At 49.4% G+C, this 19129-nt stretch overlaps 2 protein-coding genes across 3 annotated transcripts in view; one reads left to right on the forward strand and one right to left on the reverse strand.

The window, feature by feature from the left end:
* The first annotated feature begins 432 nt into the window (after nt 1-432).
* Ece2 (endothelin converting enzyme 2) overlaps nt 433-19129 on the forward strand; it is a 43732-nt gene continuing 25035 nt past the window's right edge. Inside the window, exons 1-3 of one of the 2 annotated variants that reach the window (XM_070029717.1) lie at nt 433-659; nt 9604-9887; nt 10498-11318. In XM_070029717.1, the coding sequence (XP_069885818.1) occupies nt 464-659; nt 9604-9887; nt 10498-10785 (768 nt within the window). In that variant the 5' untranslated portion in view covers nt 433-463 and the 3' untranslated portion in view covers nt 10786-11318. Of the gene's footprint in view, nt 660-9603; nt 9888-10497; nt 11319-19129 lie in introns of those variants that run through there. The other variant, XM_070029718.1, reaches the window with a different exon arrangement.
* Nucleotides 11389-13725, reverse strand: Camk2n2 (calcium/calmodulin dependent protein kinase II inhibitor 2). The gene is made up of 2 exons (XM_070029719.1): nt 13302-13725; nt 11389-12416 (listed from the first exon to the last, which is right to left on the reverse strand). The coding sequence occupies exons 1-2, from the start codon at nt 13468-13470 to the stop codon at nt 12346-12348; spliced, it is 240 nt and encodes a 79-aa protein (XP_069885820.1). The 5' UTR covers nt 13471-13725; the 3' UTR covers nt 11389-12345.

Consider the following 19129-nt stretch of genomic DNA (forward strand, 5'->3'; position numbering starts at 1 on the left):
TTTTTCCAGAAAAGTCCTACTCCTCTCCTTCTCCCTCCCCACCCAGTCCTACTCTCCCAGCCCAGCCTCAACCACGCTGGAGGGCAACGCCCCGCACCCGCACCCCTCTCCGGTTTGGAAGAAGCGAACCCTTTAGTTTTCAGGCATTTGACATACTGCTTAAAATTAAATAGGGATATGAGGGGATGTGGTTATGAGCCCGGGTGAGTCTGGTTGACACCAGGAGTGTGGGTTTGGGGGCGTGATGGGACAGCACCGCCGGAGAATCCCGGATCAGGACGACGTGGCTTTCCTGGCCGGAGGATTCTCCAAAGAACGCCGAGCAGCAGACGGAAGTTCCACGTGTTTGTGTTGAGCAACTGCAGGTGGTGGGCGGAGACGCGGGGCCCCGCCTCCCGCCGTCGCGATTGGCTCCTCAGGCTGGCACCGGTGGCGAGAGCCGGGCGGCCGGGCGGCTGGGAGCATGGCCGCCCTTCGGGCCCCCACGCCCCAGCCGGAGTTGCCCGAGCGGAACTTCGAGTACTGCGAAGTCCAATACTGGGACCAGCGATACCGGTGCGCGGCCGATTCTGCCCCCTACGAATGGTTCGGGGACTTCTCTTCCTTCCGCGCCCTTCTAGAACCGGAGCTGCGGCCGGAGGACCGTATCCTCGTGCTAGGTGGGTACCTCCGGGCGTTGTACCGCCCGAGGGGATTGGGCTGGACGGGCCCTGACTCCTTGCTCCCCTAAAAGATGCCCCCCGTCGGAAGCCAAGATTCAGTACCTTCAGAATCGTAGCGTGGGGATTGACCCAGGATCTAGTCCGGACCGCGCGCCCAGCGCTCAGAGGACCCGCCGGGACTCACCAGGAATCCGTAGGGAACTTAAGTTTCATTTCTAGAAATGGTAGGAGCAAGTTCTAGTGGGGGAAGGCACGCACAGGCACCTTGACTATTGTGCCTCGTGTGTGTGTTTTGTTTTTTCGCTTGTGGGCATTTGGAGCTATTGTCATCTAGAGGGGATCATTACCCGGAGCCCTAAACTTAGTCTTGTGCCCCAAGTGGAGTGATGGTTAAGAACAGCGCCCCCTGAGGTCGAATGGGGTTGGTGTGGTTTCCTTAAGGGAGAAGTTACACGGGATGGATGGTGGAGTTCTGACTGGTCCAGCTGCTCCCACTGTCAGCCTTGGAGGTTCTTCGTGAAGTTTGAGCGATGAACTTCTTTTCAGTATAGCTTTTGTGTGATGATGTGATGTTTGTGTGTGTTGGCGAATGTTTGTTTTTGTTTTTTTTGGGGGGGGGGTCCAGTCGTGGGCCTGAACTCTGGGCCTGGGCACTGTCCCTCAGCTCTTCAGCTCAAGGCTAGCGCTCTACCACTTGAGCCACAGCGCCACTTCCGGCTTTTTTCTTTTCTTTTTTTGCTTATGTAGTGTTGAGGAATCGAACCCGGGGCCTCATGCATGCAAGGCAAGTGCTCTACCACTGAGCCACCTTCCCAGCCCTGCGAATGTTTGCATTTGCGAGCACACGGCCAGATCTGGTGATTGAACTCTGGGCCCGGGCACTGTCCATGAGCTTTTTATGCTCAAGGCTAGCACTGTACCACCGTGAGCCACAATGCCACTTCTGTTTTTCTGGTGGTTAATTGGAGATAAGAATCTCACAGACTTTCCTGCCCAGACTGGGTTTTGAACAATGATCCTCAGATCTCAGCCTCCTGAGTAGCTAGGATTATAGGGATGAGCCACCTGTGCCTGGCCTTTATATGTAAGTGAAATATTTGATACATTTAAAAGGAGCATCTCATATACATATGGTGTATATGTACCGTATAAATAATAAACCTAATGTGTGTCTGCCGTACCCAATTTAAGAGAAGTAGAACCTTACTGGGACTAGGAAGGAAATATAGTGGTCAAGAACATGGACTTTAAAAGCAGCTAATTATGTTTAAATCTTGGCTGAGTTGTAATCTTGGCTATTTAATCTTGCACAATATACTTAAAATTTCTGTGCCTTTTCACAGCTTTTACTTCTTATTTTTATTTTTTGCCAGTTGTGGGGCCTGAACTCTGGGCCTGGGTGCTGTCCCTCAGCTCTTCAGCTCAAGGTTAGTGCCCTACCACTTGAGCCACAGCACTACTTCTGGCTTTTTTCTTCTTAAGTGGTTCTGAGGACTCGAACCCAGGGCCTCATGCATGCAAGGCAAGCATTCTACCACTGAGCCAACTTCCCAGCCCCTTTTCCCAGATTAAAAAAATTAATTATTAAAGTAAAATAAATAAATAAATTAGGGGCTGGGAAAGTGGCTCAGTGGTAGAGCGCTACCCTTGAGCTGAAGAGCTGAGAGACAGTGCCCAGGCCCAGAGTTCAGGCCCCATGATTGACAAAAAAAAAAAAAAAAAAAAAATTAGTACTGGCTAGGTGTTGGTGGCTCATGCCTATAATCCTTTTCAGGTGACTGAGAGGTAAGGATAACCATTCAAACTAGCCTGGCAGGAAAGTCCATGAGACTCTTATCTCCAGTTAAATACCAAAAAGCTGGAAGTGGAACTGTGGCTCAAGTGGTAAAGCACTAGCTTTGAGCAAAAGGCCTTGTGTTCAATCCCTATTACTGGCACCAAAAAAAAAAAAAAGAGTGCTATTTCTTTCCCTTTTGTTTTATTTGTTTTGTTTTGTTTTTGGTACTGGGGATTTTAACCCAAGGTCTTGTGCCTGTCAAGTACTCTGCCACCTGAGTCATGTCCCTCTAGTCTTTTTTTTTTTTCATATAGCCTTTTTATTTGAAACAGACTTGTATGCAGGTAAAATGGAGATTCATGTTCACATTTCTTCATTTGGAATTTTTTTTTTTTTTTTTTTTGGTCGGTCTTCGGGCTTGAACTCTGGGCCTGGGTGCCGTCTCTCAGCCCTTCAGCTCAAGGCTAGTTCTCTTTTTTTTTTTTTTTTTAATGCCAGTCCTAGGGCTTGAACTTGAAGCCTGGGTGCTGTCCTTAAGTTTCTTTCACTCAAGGCTAGCACTCTATGCTTTGATCCACAGCAGAACATCTTTTTCTGAGTACTTTACTGGACAGAACAGTCTCAGGAACTTTTATACTCAGGTTTCAGCCTCCTGAATAGCTAGGATTACAGGCATGAGCCACCAGTGCCCAGCCCCCTAGTCTTTTTTTTTTTTTTTTTGGTGGTGGTTTTGGGGCTTGAACTCAGGGCCTGGGCTCTGTCTCTCTGTGCTTCTACCACTTGATCCTTCATGCCACTTCCAGCTTTTTCTGTTTATGTGGTACTGAGGAATTGAAGCCAGGGCTTAATGCATGCTAGGCAAGCACTCTACCACTAAGCCACATTCCCAGCTACTCCCACCCAACCTGTCTTTTTTGTTGTTGTTGTTGTTGTTGTCAGTCGTCGTAGGGCTTGAACTCGGGGCCTGGGTGCTGTCCCTTATTTCTTCAACTCAAGGCTAGTGCTCTACCACTTGAGCCACAGCACCACTTCAGGTTTTCTGATGGTTAATTGGAGATGAGAGTCTCACGGACTTTCCTGCCCAGGCTGGCTTTGAATCGCAATCCTCAGATCTCAGTTTCCTGAGTAGCTAGGATTACAGGCATAAACCACTGGCTCCTGACATCCCCAGTCTTTTTACCTTTAGTTTTTCCATGGCAGATGTTGGCTCATGGTCCTCCTACCTTCATCTCTCTGTAGCTGTAGGCCATGGCACCTGGCTTTTTTTTTTTTTTTTTTTTTTTTTTGCCAGTTCTGGGACCTGAACTCAGGGCCTGGGCACTATCCCTGAGCTGCTTTTACTCAAAGCTAGCACTCTACCACTTAAGCCACAGTGACACTTCTGTCTTTTTCTGTTTATTTGGTACTGAGGAATTGAACCCAGGGCTTCATGCATGCTAGGCAAGCACTCTAGCACCACTAAGCCACATTGCCAGCTGCACCTGGCTTTTTTGAGATAAGAACTCCGTAAGTAGGCTGGGAAGTTGGCTCAGTGGTAGAGCACTTGCCTTGCATGCTCGAGGCCCTGGGTTCGATTCCTCAGCACCACATAAGAAAAAGCCGGAAGTGGCGCTGTGGCTCAAGTGGTAGAACTGAAGAGCTGAGGGACAGCGCCCAGGCCCAGAGTTCAGGCCCCACGACCGGACCCAAAAAAAAAAAAAAAAAAAGAACTCCGTAACTTTTGGCCTTGAACCTCAGTCCTCCGGTCTCCACCTTCTGAGTAGCTATGATTTTAGACATGCACCACCATGTCTGGCAAAATGGGTACTTATATATTGGATTTTTAAGGTGCATGAAAGATTTCTAGAACAATACCTAGCAGAATAAAAGACTCATGTATATTAGGGTTTTCTGTGTGCTCTCCCAAGAACCCTTTCAACCTCAAAGGGAAAGGTTCTTGAATTTTGTGATTGTGAACTATTTCATTTATTTATAGATTTACCATAGAACTGTGTGCATCAAAATCACCTGGTAAGCTTGATCCTACTCAGAGATTCTAATTCTAATTCTAAAGTAGGTTCCAGAAATCTATTTTCAACAAGCTCCACAGCTGATTCTCATGCTGGTGGTTGGCAGAATAACACTGCTGTAAAATCTGTTTGACTAGGAGGTACCCGTTTCTGGATAGAAGAGATAAAAAGTGTAAAATTCAAAAGTATAAGTTATCCAGGTACCTGTATTCCTAGCTACTCAAGAGACTGAGATCTGAGAATCCCAGTTCGAAATCAGCCTGGACAAGAAAGTTCATGACACTCTTATCTCCAAATAATCACAAAAAGCTGGAAGTGGAACTGTGGCTCAAGTGGTAAAATTCCAGCTTTTAGTGAAAAAAGCCAAGTAAGAGTGCCAGGTCAAGCCCTTGTACCTGAACACACAAAAAAGCTTTCCAGATAGCTTTGATCCCCAAGATCAAAGAATAGGACCTATCATTTGGTGAATGTTACATTCTATCTCAATAAATAAAAATTGAGAACCTACCATGTCCCAGGGTATATGCTACATAGGCCCTTTCTAACTTGCTTAATCTTTATTACTAACCCTAAAGATGAATAAATGCAAATAAAGATAAATATAAAGGGAATTATTCTAAGTTTTGGATCTGTAAACTTGTTCTGAATCTAGCCAGAATGTAAATATTTTAGGCTTTACAGTCTGTGTCACAGGTACTCAGTTCTGCTATTATACTGGACATCAGTGACAGAAAATACATAAGAGACTAGCTGTGCTTCGTTAAAACTTTTTTTTTTTTTTTTTTTTTTTTTTCAAAAAAGGGGATGACCCAGTCAGAATGTCCCACATCCACAAATCAGCCAACGACAAATGCTGGAGGGGATGTGGAGAACGAGGAACGCTATTACACTGCTGGTGGGAATGTACACTCATACAACCACTTTGGAAAGCAGTCTGGAGGGTCCTTAGAAAGCTAAAGATTGACCTCCCTTACGACCCAGTCATACCACTTCTAGGCATCTACCCTGAACAACAGGAACCAATATACAAGGACACGTGCACCTCCATGTTTATTGCAGCACTGTTCGCAATAGCTAGGATATGGAAACAACCTAGATGCCCCACCACAGATGAATGGATCCAAAAATTGTGGTATCTATACACAATGGAATATTATGCAGCCATTAGAAATGACAAAATAATGGCATTTGCAGGGAAATGGATGGAGCTAGAAGGAATCATGTTGAGCGAGGTAAGCCAAGAACGAAGAGACAAACAGTACATGGTCTCCCTGATAAGTGGATGATGAATCCAAAATGTTAGGTGATATGACAAAACTAACAGGACTTAAGAAACAAAGAACTCCCACTCATCTGGTTGAACCACTACTAAATATCCCCATGCTGCTGATCACATATATGGTATATAACATATGAGCACTGTTATATATTACAGACTGTGATAGACAATTTGCTCCAGGAAAGTTAGAATGAACTTGTGACTTTAAATGAGCATCATTATTCCACAATACTGTGAATTTCCGGAAATTAAGTAATCACTTAATCACAATCAAAAAAAAAAAAAAAAAAAAGAACCTTGGGGAAGGGAGGGAGGGAGGGGATGGTAGGGGGAAAACAATGGAGGGGGTAACAATGTTCAAGAGGAAGTGGAAGTGTACTCATTACCTCACTCATGTAACTGTAACCCTCTGTATAGTATCTTTACAATAAAAAAAATAATAATAATAAAAAAAACATAAAAAAAAAAAAAAAAAAAAAAAAGGGATGACCTGAACTTGGCAACCCCTGCAGTGGGTGGCTGGGTTCTCCAGAAGTAATTCTTGAGATGAGTATTCAAGTCTTAAGTCGTTCATCAGATAAAAGCTCTCAAGAGAAATTGGAGCCACAGGGAAAGGAAAGAAGCCAAGCAAAATTGTGATCTCAGGTAAAAATTTCCTGAGTACAATTTCAGCCTAAAAAGTCACACTAACTGTTAGAAGCAAACACAGACTAAAACCAAAGGACATACAAAAATTCCTAAGAGAAGCCAGGCACTGGTGGCTCATGCCTATAATTCTACCTATTCAGAAGGCCAAGAAGCCAATCCAGGCAGGAAAGCCCAAGAGACAGCGTTCAGGTCTCAAGTTCAAGCCCCACAACTGACAAAAAACAACAATGGTAGTGTCCAAGCACTAGTGTTCAAGCCCCATAACTGACAAAAAAAAAAAAAAATTGCTCAAAGGACTACCAAGGAGATCTGGTCTGACCACTGAGAGCATCTAGCATCATCATGCTTTCTTGGTTTTGGTGAAGTAGCCTCTTGAGTTGCATTACAGGGGTGAGCCACCAGTATCTGGTAATAAATTGTTTGTGCGCTCATGCACATGCACCAGTAGTGAGCTTGAACTCAGAGCTTCGTGCTCACTCTCCTGTGGCTTTTCTGCTCAAGGCAGTTTATCATACTCAGGACTGTGTGTCTGGTCATTATAATGTTAATATCTTGGGGGAGGGGGTGTTAATCTTTATTTCCTGTAAAGAAAACAGAGTTTTTGTTAGGTGATGTGCTGTTTTCCATAGAAAGCTAATGTGGATGGCTACATTCAGAGCTGATATAAATTTTTGCTTGACATTTATTTTTGTATGACCATTTGTGAAGTGTTATCTTTCTTTTGTGGCAGCCATTAAGGAATCTAGTGCCATCTTGAAAAAGAGTTTTCTTTTTTTTGTTGCCAGACCCAGACTCAAACTTGGTATATGACACTCTGTTCATTGGCTGGCACTCTACCAACTGGACCATGCCTCCAATCCTTAATGGCAAGAGTATTTTTTTTGTCGGTCATGTGGCTTGAACTCAGGGCCTGGGCACTGTTCCTGGGCCTTTTTGCTCAAGACTAATGCCCTACCACTTTGAGCCACAGCACCACTTCCAGATTTCTGGTGGTTAATTGGAGGTAGGCGTCTCATGGACTTTTCTGCCTGGGCTGGCTTGGAACTGCGGTCCTCAGATCTCAGCCTCCTGAATAGCTAGAATTACAGGCGTGAGCCACTGGTGCCTGGCTGCCAAGAATATTTTAATAGTCAGCAAATGCATATAGATAGCTGTCCCAGCTTTTCTGTCATCCTTTTCTGATGCTCTATATTTGATTCTATGCTTTATAGGAATCTTCTCTTCATAATCTGGCATCCAGTTTCCTATGGAAAAGAGAAAGGACTGACCAGAGGATTCAATGTTCTAGTCCTTGTGATGGCTGTTTTTCGGTTCCAAATTAGTGAATTAGCCTTCAAGCTTATATCACAGTCTCTTGATAATGGATTAGCATTCTCCTAAGCTCTGGTTCCCCATAGGGTATATTCTTAGATCAGTTATTCAGGGTGATGCCTCTCTAAGGCCCCACTTTCCCGATCCTGTCTTCACTGCGGGCTCCAAATTATTGAGGTAGAAATTAGAAATCATTACCTTGGTTTTTTTTTTTCTTTTTCTTTTTGCCAGTCCTAGGGCTTGAACTCAGGGTCTGGGCACTGCCCCTAAGTTTTTTCTCCTGAGGCTGGTGCTCTACCATTTGTACCACAACTCCCACTTACAGCTTTTAACCATCAATTAATAAAAACTTCATGGACTTGCTTACCAGCGCCTGGCTAGAAATCACTGTTCTCATGGAAGATGCCATTCAACACTAAGGGGAACAAAGGCAGGGCATCTAGATTTGTCTAGAGTAAGACAGAGCTCTGGTGGCATAAGAGGTCAGGTACTAGGTGATAAAAGCATAGTGGGCCAAAACCAGTGGGATTTCAGCCTGGGACCGAGTTAGGGTCTTATTCAGCTCTTATCTCCTATCTTGTGTATTATATCTACCAGTACTTTTTATGGCTGCAGCTGGGGAGCTATGCTTGTTTGCCTAGGGGAGCCAGTATTCTCCTGAGCCTCAGGGCCCAATGGGAACATAGTCCTGCTTGAGGACTAGCCAGCTGCTGCTGGATGCCCTGTAGGTGCCAAACCCTGCTAGATTAGGGCTATCCCAATGACTGATCCTGTGATCCTCTTAGGGAGGAAAATGAGGATTAAAAGCAGCCTAATTCCAAAAGCTGTCATCCAGCCCTATTCTGAGCCTGAGCCTGGCCATAGAAGGACTTGGAAGAAGACACTGGATCATCTAAAGTAGTTATGCCCATTGGGCTATATATTCTCCTAACCTCTCGCCCTCCTTTTATCCTAACTCTGCCCTCTCTGAGACTGTATCCTATGTAATTTAAACCAGAAAGTTGTGATTTTTTTATTTTAATTTTTGCTAAGATGCTGCTGGGTTGTCAGCTCCTTTGAAATACTTGACTGACCCACCTGAGGTCAGGGGCCCTCCTCTGTGATCCTATAGCTTGTTCTTATTTATTTTATGTTTTGTTGGTCGTGGGGCTTGGACTCTGGACTTGGGTGCTGTCCCTGAACTCTTCAGCTCAAGGCAAGAGGTCTACCATTTGAGCCACAGCACCCACAGCACCACTTCTGGTTTTCTGGTGGTTAATCAGAGATGAGTCTCACAGACTTTCCTGCTGCAGTCCTCAGATCTCAGCCTCCTGAGTAGCTAGGATACCTCCTGAGTAGTTAGGATTACAGGTGTGAGCCACTGGCGCCTGGCCTTTGACCTCTTTTTAAGTTCCAAGCTCTTTTCACCTACTTGAAGTTTAATGTCTTGTGTCCTGAGTGTAGGCTGGCTGTGGACTGTTATTGTCATTTTTCTGAATGGGAAATTTTGGTTTGGTTTTCTATGTGTGTATGTGTCTGCATGCCAGTACTGGGGTTTGAACTCAGGGCCTGGGTGCTGTCCCTTAGCCCCTTCACTCAAGGCTTGTATTCTACCACTTGAACCACACCTCCACTTTCAGCTTTTTGTTTCCAGATATGAATTACAGATTTTCTTGCCTAGGCTGGCTTTGAACCACAATCCTCAGTAGCTAGGATTACAGGTGTAAATCATTAATGCTAACAGAAACCATATGCCCTAGTCCATACCACTAGGAATAACCAGGTCTGTTGAGTCCAGAGTTCATGTTCTTTTCTATATTCTGCTGCCTCTCCCTAATAGTAGAGGGATTAGACAGAGAGAAAAAGGGGGAAAGAGTAGATGTTATGGAGAACCAAAGCTAACCTAACTCTTTTGCTACCCATCTTTTCCCATGCCAGGTTGTGGGAACAGTGCCCTGAGCTATGAGCTGTTCCGTGGAGGCTTCCCCAACGTGACCAGTGTGGATTACTCATCAGTAGTGGTGGCCGCCATGCAGGCTCGCTATGCTCACGTACCCAAGCTGCACTGGGAGACTATGGATGCACGGGCACTGAGTTTCTCCAATGGCTCTTTTGATGTAGTTCTTGAGAAGGGCACACTGGATGCCCTCCTGGCTGGGGAACGGGATCCATGGACTGTATCTTCTGAAGGTGTCCACACCGTGGACCAGGTGCTAAGTGAGGTGAGGGAGCAAAAAAAAAAAGAGGAGGGTGGACTAAGAGGTGGGGATGGGGGATGCTGAAGTTCCAGGAGACTGGACAGACTTAGAGGCCAGGCCTAATTTAAAGCTGGTAATGGATTTTAATTTTGAACACAGTTCTTAAAACAGTGAGGCTTAATCTAGGTCAGGATTAGATTGGAGAGTTTGGTTCAAATGGTAGAACATCTTCCCAGCAGGAGTGAGGTGTGAGGTTCTAAGTTCAAACCGCCTTACTACACATTTCCCCTCCCCCTAAAAAAGTTGAGGCTGGGGTGGTCAGGCTCACAAAGGCCAATGTTTGGCTAGTGAGTTGCCACAGGAATGAAGTAGCAGCGAGGTTGCAGTCAGGCAAGATGATAGGAAAACTGGTCTGTACTTCCATGCAGAATATAGCCCAATCCTTATGGAATAGCCATGGGCAGAGAAGGTGGTTTATTCTTTGTCATAGAAAGTCTTAAGTTATTGGATGTATAGTAGTACTTGAGATTTAATTGGATGGGTGGGTGGTGGTGATGGGAAAATCTGGGGCAGTACTGACCTTTGAGAACTTGGAGATGACTCATTGCTGAGGGCTTCTCTGTCTGCCTTGCAGGTGAGCCGGGTGCTGGTCCCTGGGGGCCGGTTCATCTCAATGACCTCTGCAGGCCCACACTTCCGGACCAGACACTATGCCCAAGCCCGTTATGGGTGGTCTCTGAGGCATGCAACCTATGGCAGTGGCTTCCACTTTCACCTCTACCTCATGCACAAGGGTGGGGAGCTCAGTGTGGCCCAACTGGCACAGGGAGCCCAGCTCTTCTCACCCCCTAGCCCTCCCACCTTACCTTGCTGCCTCCAGGACTCGGATTGTGAGGATTTCCTCAGTGCCATTCAGCTGTGAGGCTAGAAGCCTGGTCCCCAGCACTTCCTGCTTGTCTACCATAGACTTCTCAGGGAGCTGGATCTCTTGACTCAGGGCTGGGGATTAGTGCCAAGATGCTGGAATATCTGAGGTCTTGTGCAGAAGTGGTGGGATTAAGCCCCCTGAACCAATTCAGCCTGGGACCAACTAGGCTCCAGATCTCAGGTTTCTGCCTTCCTTCTTGGATTCCTCAGATTTTTACCAGCTTCCTATCTCCTCCTGTACTATACTGAACCACCAGGGGTTCATCCCCTGGGATAAAACTCAACACAGGCCCCTCTGTATACCAGCCAACATGGGGGGGACACCCCCCCACACACACCCCAACCTGAACCTATCTTCCGGAAGCTGCAGATAAATCTAGAATTGAATCTCGATTGCTTTATTATCATATCCCAGCTCCATCTCCAACACTGGTGACCTGTCCTGCATAGGCTGGATGCGTACTCAGGAAGCTACAGTGTAATGATGTTCCCAGATCAGACTGGCTTGCTTGTTTACCTAATAACCAACCAGCAACTTGCACCAGCCACCCTCCCATTCTGGCCTGGCTCCTGAGCAGACCAAAGCAGTGGCCACACACACAGGGAAGTCTGTGTTTATTCACACACTCCTGATACAGTGAGGATGGAGTAACATTTACAAAGGATACCCCTGGGTCGGGGACATCTCCAGGTCCACAGGTTTCATCCCGAGGTGTAGAGCAGTCCCCATTTGGGTTCCCAGGGGTACAACTAGGGTCCAAGGTAAAATCAGATCTGGGCCCTTAGAAGGTAATACCTTGAGAGGGAGAGGTCTGCCAGAGAGCCTCTGGGAGAGGCCTGGGCTGACTGGCCATGTGGTTGGATACCATGTTGTGGGCTTGTTCCACCCCAGCCTCAACACTCATCTTATCTGCCAGGCGCAGAAGAGCATGATGGATGCTGGGCTGGGGGGTAGGGAGGGGTCACGAACCATGAACGGAGCCAGTAAACAAAGAATCGGATATAAAAATACAAATGTGTTGAGGAAGTCCCTTAGAAAGAGAGGCTGGGGTCACGCCAGACAGGGGTGAGGGTGAGAATGGCCCGGAGGGCTGGGCTCGGGTGGGAAGCTCATGCAGATACGCAGCCAAACATCCCTGGCCGCGCGAAGTCCCACACCTGCAGCCGATGGGTCAACAGACCAGACTGGCCGGGGGCGGGACAGGGGAGCCGTGCGGGAGGGGGCGGGCCGGGGGCTGGGGGCCGCGGGTCTCTGTGTCCGTTCCGGTGCGCGGGGTGGGGCTGCGGCCCGAGGTTCTAAAGTGCATGAGCGCGGTGGCGGGCTCCGGGCGGGTCCGCGCCGCCGCCGCCAACGCCGCCGCCGTGGTGCTGAAGCGGACAGCTCCGGAGTGCCTGGCAGCGGCGGTGGCGATACCGACCCGGAGGCGGCGCGGCCCTGCAGCCCCCGCCCGCGGGCGCCGGGGCCGGGGCGGGGGGCGCCGGCAGCCGCATCGCCGGCCCGCGCTCCTGGCCGCTGCGGGGCTGGGCCCGGAGCCCGCCGCCTGAGCCGGCGCGTCTACACTCCGGACGGCGGCTTCTCCCCCATCCCCTTCAGCACGTCGTCTATCCGGTCATCCTCGATCACCACTGCGCAGGGAGAAAGCGCGTCAGCCGCGCGGCCTCGGGGGTCTGCAACTCAAGTGGGCCCCGGGTCCCCGCAGCTCCTGCCGGTGACCCCGCGACGCCTCTCGAGACCTCATGCCTCCAAGCCCTCCCCATCCAAACTCCCCTGCGCACCCGACTTGATGCCGAGCCTGGCTCCCACGGACCCTCCCCCCCTTCGGTGGTGGAACGCCCCTCGTCCACGGGCTGTTCTGCCTCCAGTGCGAACCCTCCCGCCGCCAGAACTGTCCTTCGTCCGAGCTGATGGGGGACCTCGCTCTCGGAAGCCCCTCGCCGCCCTCTGCTCCAACGGAACCCTCCCCTCACACTGGCCCAAACGGAATGCCCAGCCACCCCGACCCTCGTCTCCACCTAAACCTCTCGCCGTCTGGATCCCGCTTCCGATCGTGGCACTTGACAGCATACCCTTCCTTCCCCAAGCAAACAGCCCGGACAACGGCGCCCCCGTCCCCCCAACTCCCCAGTCGGACGCGGCTCTCGACCAGAAGGTTCTTAGTGACCACTGACTCCCTGATCCTAAAGAATCGACCCAAGCTTCCGTGCTCCCACTTCCAGGCAGCCCCAAACGCCCCGGCCGGCCCCTCCCCCTCGCCCAGGTGCCAGAGGTGGCGAGCATCGAATCCGGGACACTGTGTTCCCGGGAGAGGGAAAACGGAGGCCAACACTGCAGCGGGGACCCCCGCCCCCTCGGCCCTCCCCTCCCCCCAAAAAAGCCCGGGCAGAAAGGAGAGCGGCTGGCTGCACTGGTCTGCGGCAAGAACTGCGGCCACTTGGCGGGGAACGGCAGCCCGGGGACGCCCAGCAGAGGGTTTCTGGGTCAGGTGGCGACTTCGGGCCCCGGCCGCGTACCTCGCTTGGCTCGGCCGATCTGGCCCAGCTTGGGGGGTCGCTTGGCCTGGTTGCCCGCGAAGAAGGAGTTGGTGTCCTGAAGGCGGCAGCTGAAGGAGAGGTCGGAGCCCTCGGGATCTGCGCCGAAGCGGCCCATCTTGTCCTCGCTGTAGGGTAGGATCTCGGACATGGCGGGCGCGGGGTGGGCGCGGGGCGGGCGCGGGACTGCGGCGGGGCGCGGGCGGCGGGCTAGCTGCCGGACCGGCCCTAGCTCAGCAGGGGAGCCGGCGGAAGGATGAAGTCATGCAGCATCCGGGACTGCGGAGCCAAGCGGGGCCTCCTCCCCCGCGCCTCCGCCTCCCGGGCCGCTGGGCAGGCGGCGGCGACGGTGGCGGGGACCGGGCGGGGGCGGGGGTGGCGCGCGGGGGGCGGGGGTGGCGGCGGCGGCGAGAGCGGAATGACGATGAGCGCCCGACTGCGGCAGTGAACGGCGGGCGGGGCGGGGGAGGCGGGGCGGGCACCGGCCAGGGGAAGGAGGCGGGGCCGGGGGCCAGAGCGCGCCCCGCTTATCCCAAGAGGGAAGGGCGATGCCGGGGGGAGGTTCCCACAGAGCGGCTGGGAATGGCCCACACGCGGGGCAGGGGGAACCTTACCCGCCAACCCCGCTGAGAGCCAGCGGGGAGAGGCGAGCCCCGAGGGAGAGCAGGAGCGAACCTAGGAGAAAAGGGGGTGTGGACACCGAGCTAGGAGAGGTGTGAAAGTGGAACGAGGGCGGCAGGGGGGTTCCAAAGCGACCGCGAGGGCAGCGATCGGAAGAGCGGGAGGGACACACACTGCTGGGGGCCCGGAGGCCTGGGCACCGGAAAGAGCGCGGAAGGCGCGAACCCGCGGGAGCGCGGGAAGAGCTCGGGCCCTCGCAGTTGGTGCGCTGTCCTCTCCTGGTAGGTCTTAGGACCTCAGGCAGCTCAGGGTCCATTCATCCCCAGCTGCCCCTCTGTGTTTGTATCCCTCGGTTAGTCTTTGCCTTTTTCTATTTGTCCCCAGGCTCGATCCCTGGCTGTCTAGGCACCACTGCCTCCCCCGTGTCCTGACGCTCCAATTTCCGTCTCTCCTAGTAGGGAATTTAGCCACCCCGTGGGGGTGCCACGAACTAGAGCAGGTACCCCACAAACGCCAGGGCGCAATCCAGGCTCAAAGCGCCGGCCCGCCCGCCCGGCGGTCCCTGCGGCCCGGAGGCGCGGCGCGCGCGCTGGCAGAGCGGCCGCGATGAATGGCAGCGGCGCCGGGGCGCCCCGGCGGCGGGTGACGCGGGGAAGCCCGGAGCGCCTGAGGACGCGGTGCGCGCTACTTCGCGTGCGGAGGGAGTGAGGGGCAGAGAACGCCCCCTGCCCTTGTTGGGAGGGGACCACGGAAGAGTTCTAGCGCCGCCGAGAGCGGAGCACGCCCCCTTCCCGTACCTCCCGCCACCCCCATCCCTCCCCGCCGGCCGTCAGCCGCAGCGTCACCTGCTCGCCAGCGTGCGAGGGCTCTGGCGCAATCACTGGCCGGGGCGGCGCGGGGTGGGGGTGGGGGGCGCTCACATCACCGCCAGTGACGCCAGCACTGATAGGGATCAGCAGCCAGTACTCAGCCTACACCCCTGGCGAGACGCTTTTACCCTCCGATTCCGATCGAATCACACAGCTAGTGAGATCGATGTTGGGTTTTGTCCCCCCCACCCCCTCCAACTGTCTTTCAAGTGTGTTAGTCCAGAGGACTCAGAGGTAGATGCAGGTGGCTGCCTTCAGGAAACTAAATGGGAACACGTGGCATGGGAAGAGATGTCAGCCCCAAGGCCCCAGACCTTGAGGATCCGTTCCTATCCTGTTCTCTGGTCTGTTCTAGTCTCTGGGTGGAAACTGGACCTGGAGACCTAGTCGCAGTGAGAGGGACACTGACACCTGTAAGAAAAGGCAAGCAGAAGCTCAGGCCATTGAGTCCAGGAAACACACACACACACACACACACACACACACGTAGTTGTCCAGCAATGAGTTTCAATCCTGACTCTACCACTGAGTGACCTTTAGTTGAAGACCTCATAGTTATCGATTTTAAAAAATAATTCAGGGGGCTGGGAAGGTGGCCCAGTGGTAGAGCGCTTGCCTTGCATGCCTGAGGCCCTGGGTTTGATTCCTCAGCACCACATAAGCAAAAAGAAAAATACCGGAAGTGGCGCTGTGGCTCAAGTGGTAGAGCGCTAGCCTTGAGCTGAAGAGCTGAGGGATAGTGCCCAGGCCCAGAGTTCAGGCCCCACTACCAGACCAAAAAAAAAAAAAAAAAAAAAAAAAAAAAAATTCATTTGTACTTGTGTCATTTAAGGAAAATCCCATCAAACCTTAGCTAACACCCTTGTATGTTCTCCATGCATTTGTATCATATGCATCCTTCTCTGAGCCCCACAGTCTCATCAAAAAGCAAAACTTATTTTTTAAAATAGTTGTTTACTTATTTTTTAGTAATGCTGAGGTTGGAATTTACCATTTGAGCCATACCCAAAGCTAGCCACTAGTTAGTTTATGCCCTACCAGTAGAGGCATAAACAAACTCAGGGATTCTTGTTTTTTTGCTCTCTTTTTGAAGCTCTACCAAGTCCTAACGTACGTTTTATAGATGGAATTGTCCTGAGGTAAGGTGGATGCAAGGAGGTAAGGAGTAGCTCATTACTAAAGCGCTAAAATAAATGAGAGGTCCATGAGAGATTTTGCTAAGGATGAGAGCACTGTATCGGAACAACTCTTTTCTCTCCCCAGAATGAGGGAGAAAGAAATAACAATTTATTGTGGAATTCATTTGGCTAGTTTCTTTTTTAATCTTTTTTTTTTTAACTGTAGGACTTGAACTCAGGGCTTGGGTGCTGTCCTTGAGTGCTTTTGTTCAAGGCTAGTGCTCTACCACTTTGAGTCACAACCCAACTTCCACATTTCTGGTTGTTAATTGGAGATAAGTCTCACGGACTTTCTTGCACAGGCTGACTTTGAACTGAGATCCTCAGATCTCAGCCTTCTAAGTAGCTAGGATTACAGGTGTGAGCCACCAGTGTCCAGCTTCTTTGGTCTAATTCCTATGCATTCTGTGCATACTGCAATGTGGTTACATTCAATACTGAATGTAAATAAGATTTATCAATGACATAAAAATATATATGGGGGAAGTGGCGCTGTAGCTCAAGTGGTAGAGCACTTGCCTTGAGCTGAAGAGCTGAGGGACAGTGCCCAGGCCCAGAGTTCAAGCCCCACGACCAACAACAACAACAACAACAACTATATATATATATATATATATATATATATATATATATATAGGGGGGGAATGATTTTTTTTTTTTTTGGTCAGTTGCAGGTCTTGAACTCTGGGCCTGGGCGCTGTCCCTCAGCTTTTCAGCTCAAGGCTAGCGCTCTACCACTTGAGCCACAGCACCACTTCTGGTTTTCTAGTGGTTTATTGGAGATAAGAGTCTCACAGACTTTCCTGCCCAGGCTGTCTTTGAACCGAGATCCTCAGATCTCAGCCTCCTAAGTAGCTAGGATTACAGGCGTGAGCCACCAGCCCCTGGCGGGACAGTAATTCTTTAAATCTGTGCCTCTTCTTAAAATATATTGTACATACTATTCCATAAGAAGAAATTTATTTTCACAGGCTAAATGAAATGAATTTTGGAGTTGTTCCACAATACATTGAGTTTCTCAATTGGAAGTCCATTAAGCTGATGATAATGGTCCTAGCAGGTGAGAGTTAAGGTGGAAGGAACTCAATTACATGAAGTCACCCTGGGGCTACATAGTGAGACCATATCTCAAAAAAAAAAATTCTTCAAAATTTTGTGCATTTATTTTATATGCTTTAAATAAAATAATGTGTAATTTTGGCAATTGAATATTATCACTTTTATTCAGGTAAGTACAGTAGATCAATATAGTAGGCTGAATAGAGACCTTCTCCACACATCCCCAATTCATGTCCATTCTACAATATCAGAGACTGTGACATATGGAAATAGCATCTATGGAGATATAATTAATTAAGATGAGGTCATACTGGATACTGGGCTCAAAATCCAAACAGGTATCTTTCTAAGAGGAGGACATACAGAGACATACAGAGGGAAGAAGGCTACAAGAAAGTGGTTGAGCCAGGTGCTGGTAGCTCATGCCTGTAAGCCTAGCTACTTAGAAGGCTGAGATCTGAGGATCATGGTTCAAAGCCAGCCCTGGCAGAAAAGTCCATGAGATTCTTATCTCCAATTAACCACCAGAAAACCAGAAGGGGTACTGTGGCTCAAAGTGGTAGAGTGCTAGCTTTGAGTGCAAAGAGGCTCAGGGATAGTACCCAGGCCCAGAGTTCAAGCCCCACAACCTACAAGAAAGAAAGAAAGGAAGGAAGGAAGGAAGCAAGCAAGCAAGCAAGCAAGCAAGAAAGAAAGAGGTTGAGATAGGAGTGATGGGGTTGGAGGCATGGCTCAGGAAGTAGAGTTCTAGCCAATGAGAGAAAACATCAGATAGTTTGAGTCCCTTCTCAAAAAGAGAGAGATAGGAGTGATGGAGCTGAAAATCATGGACTGCTGGGAGCCACCAGAAACTCAAAGAAGCTCAGAAGGATTGTTCACTAGAGTCTACTGTATCTATCTATATATTTATAGATAGATATCTATACCTCTCTCTAGCTATCTGTCTGTCTGTCTGTGAGCTCAAGCCTAGTAGCTGGCTTTTGCTGGTTAATTGGAGATAAGAGTTTCTCTCAGATTTGTCTGCCTGGGCTGGCTCTGAACTTCCATCCTCAGATCTGTATCCTGAGTAGCTAGGATTACAGGCATGAGCATTGGTCATGCATCTGCTTATTATTGTTGTTATGATTATTATTAATTTGTTTATTTGTATTTTTAAAATTTTTACTTTATTGTTATTATAAAGGTGATGTACAGAGAGATTACACGAGTCAGGTGATGAGTAAATTTCTTTTCATACAGTGTCTTCCCAGTCCCTCCCTCCTGTCTCCACCCACCACTTGTATAATTCACTTTTATCAGTATCCAATGAACTCCACTGCTGCATTTTTTCACTCTTTTTCCCTCCAGTTCTGTTCCCTCCCTCCCACCCTCCCAAAGATAAACTCATGAATGTACCATATAAAAGAAAAGAAAACAGAACCAACAACATTTTTTTCCCAAATAGTTACTACTTTGTTAGGATATGTGATTTTGACTAATTAATATGTTACCTGACTAATGAACACAACTCTTGATTATTTCTCTTCTTTCCTTCATTCTTTCCCCCCCTTTTTTTCCCCCTGCCAGTCCTGGGTCTTGAACTCAGGGCCTGGTCACTGTCCCTGTGCTTCTTTTGCTCAAGGCTAGTGCTCTGCCACTTGAGCCACAGCACTACTTCTTTGCTTTTTCTGTTTATGTGGTATTGAGGAATTGAACCCAGGGTTTCATGCATGTTAGGCAAGCACTCTACCACTAAGCCACATTCCTAGCCCATTTTGTTTTTGTGCTAATTCTGGGTCTTGAACTCAGGGCCTGGATGCTGCCCCTGAGCTTCTTTTGTTCAAGACTAGTGCTTTACCACTTGAGCCACAGTGCTATTTCCTGTCTTTTCTTAGTAGTTTGTTGGAGATAAGAATCTGACTTTGACTGCCTAGACTGGCTTTGAACTGCAACCCTCAACTCTCAGCCTCCTGAGTAGGTAGGATTATAGCCTGCCTGCCTGCCTGCCTGCCTGCCTGCTTGCCTTCCTTCCTTTTTCCTCTCTCTCCCTTTCTCCCTTTTTCTTCCTTTCTTTCCTCTCTCCCTCCCTTCCATCTTCCCTTCC

The sequence above is a fragment of the Dipodomys merriami genome, unplaced genomic scaffold (genome assembly GCF_024711535.1).
Source record: "Dipodomys merriami isolate MVZ:Mamm:240054 unplaced genomic scaffold, mDipMer1.0.p SCAF_2, whole genome shotgun sequence".
NCBI classification, from domain to species: Eukaryota; Metazoa; Chordata; class Mammalia; order Rodentia; family Heteromyidae; genus Dipodomys; species Dipodomys merriami.

Coding starts and splice junctions, on each gene's coding strand:
- Camk2n2 (XM_070029719.1), bottom strand. CDS start 13,470: ATGTCCGAGATCCTACCCTACAGCGAGGACAAGATGGGCCGCTTCGGC. Junction 12,417..13,301: donor GATCGGCCGAGCCAAGCGAG/GTACGCGGCCGG, acceptor CTCCCTGCGCAG/TGGTGATCGAGGATGACCGG.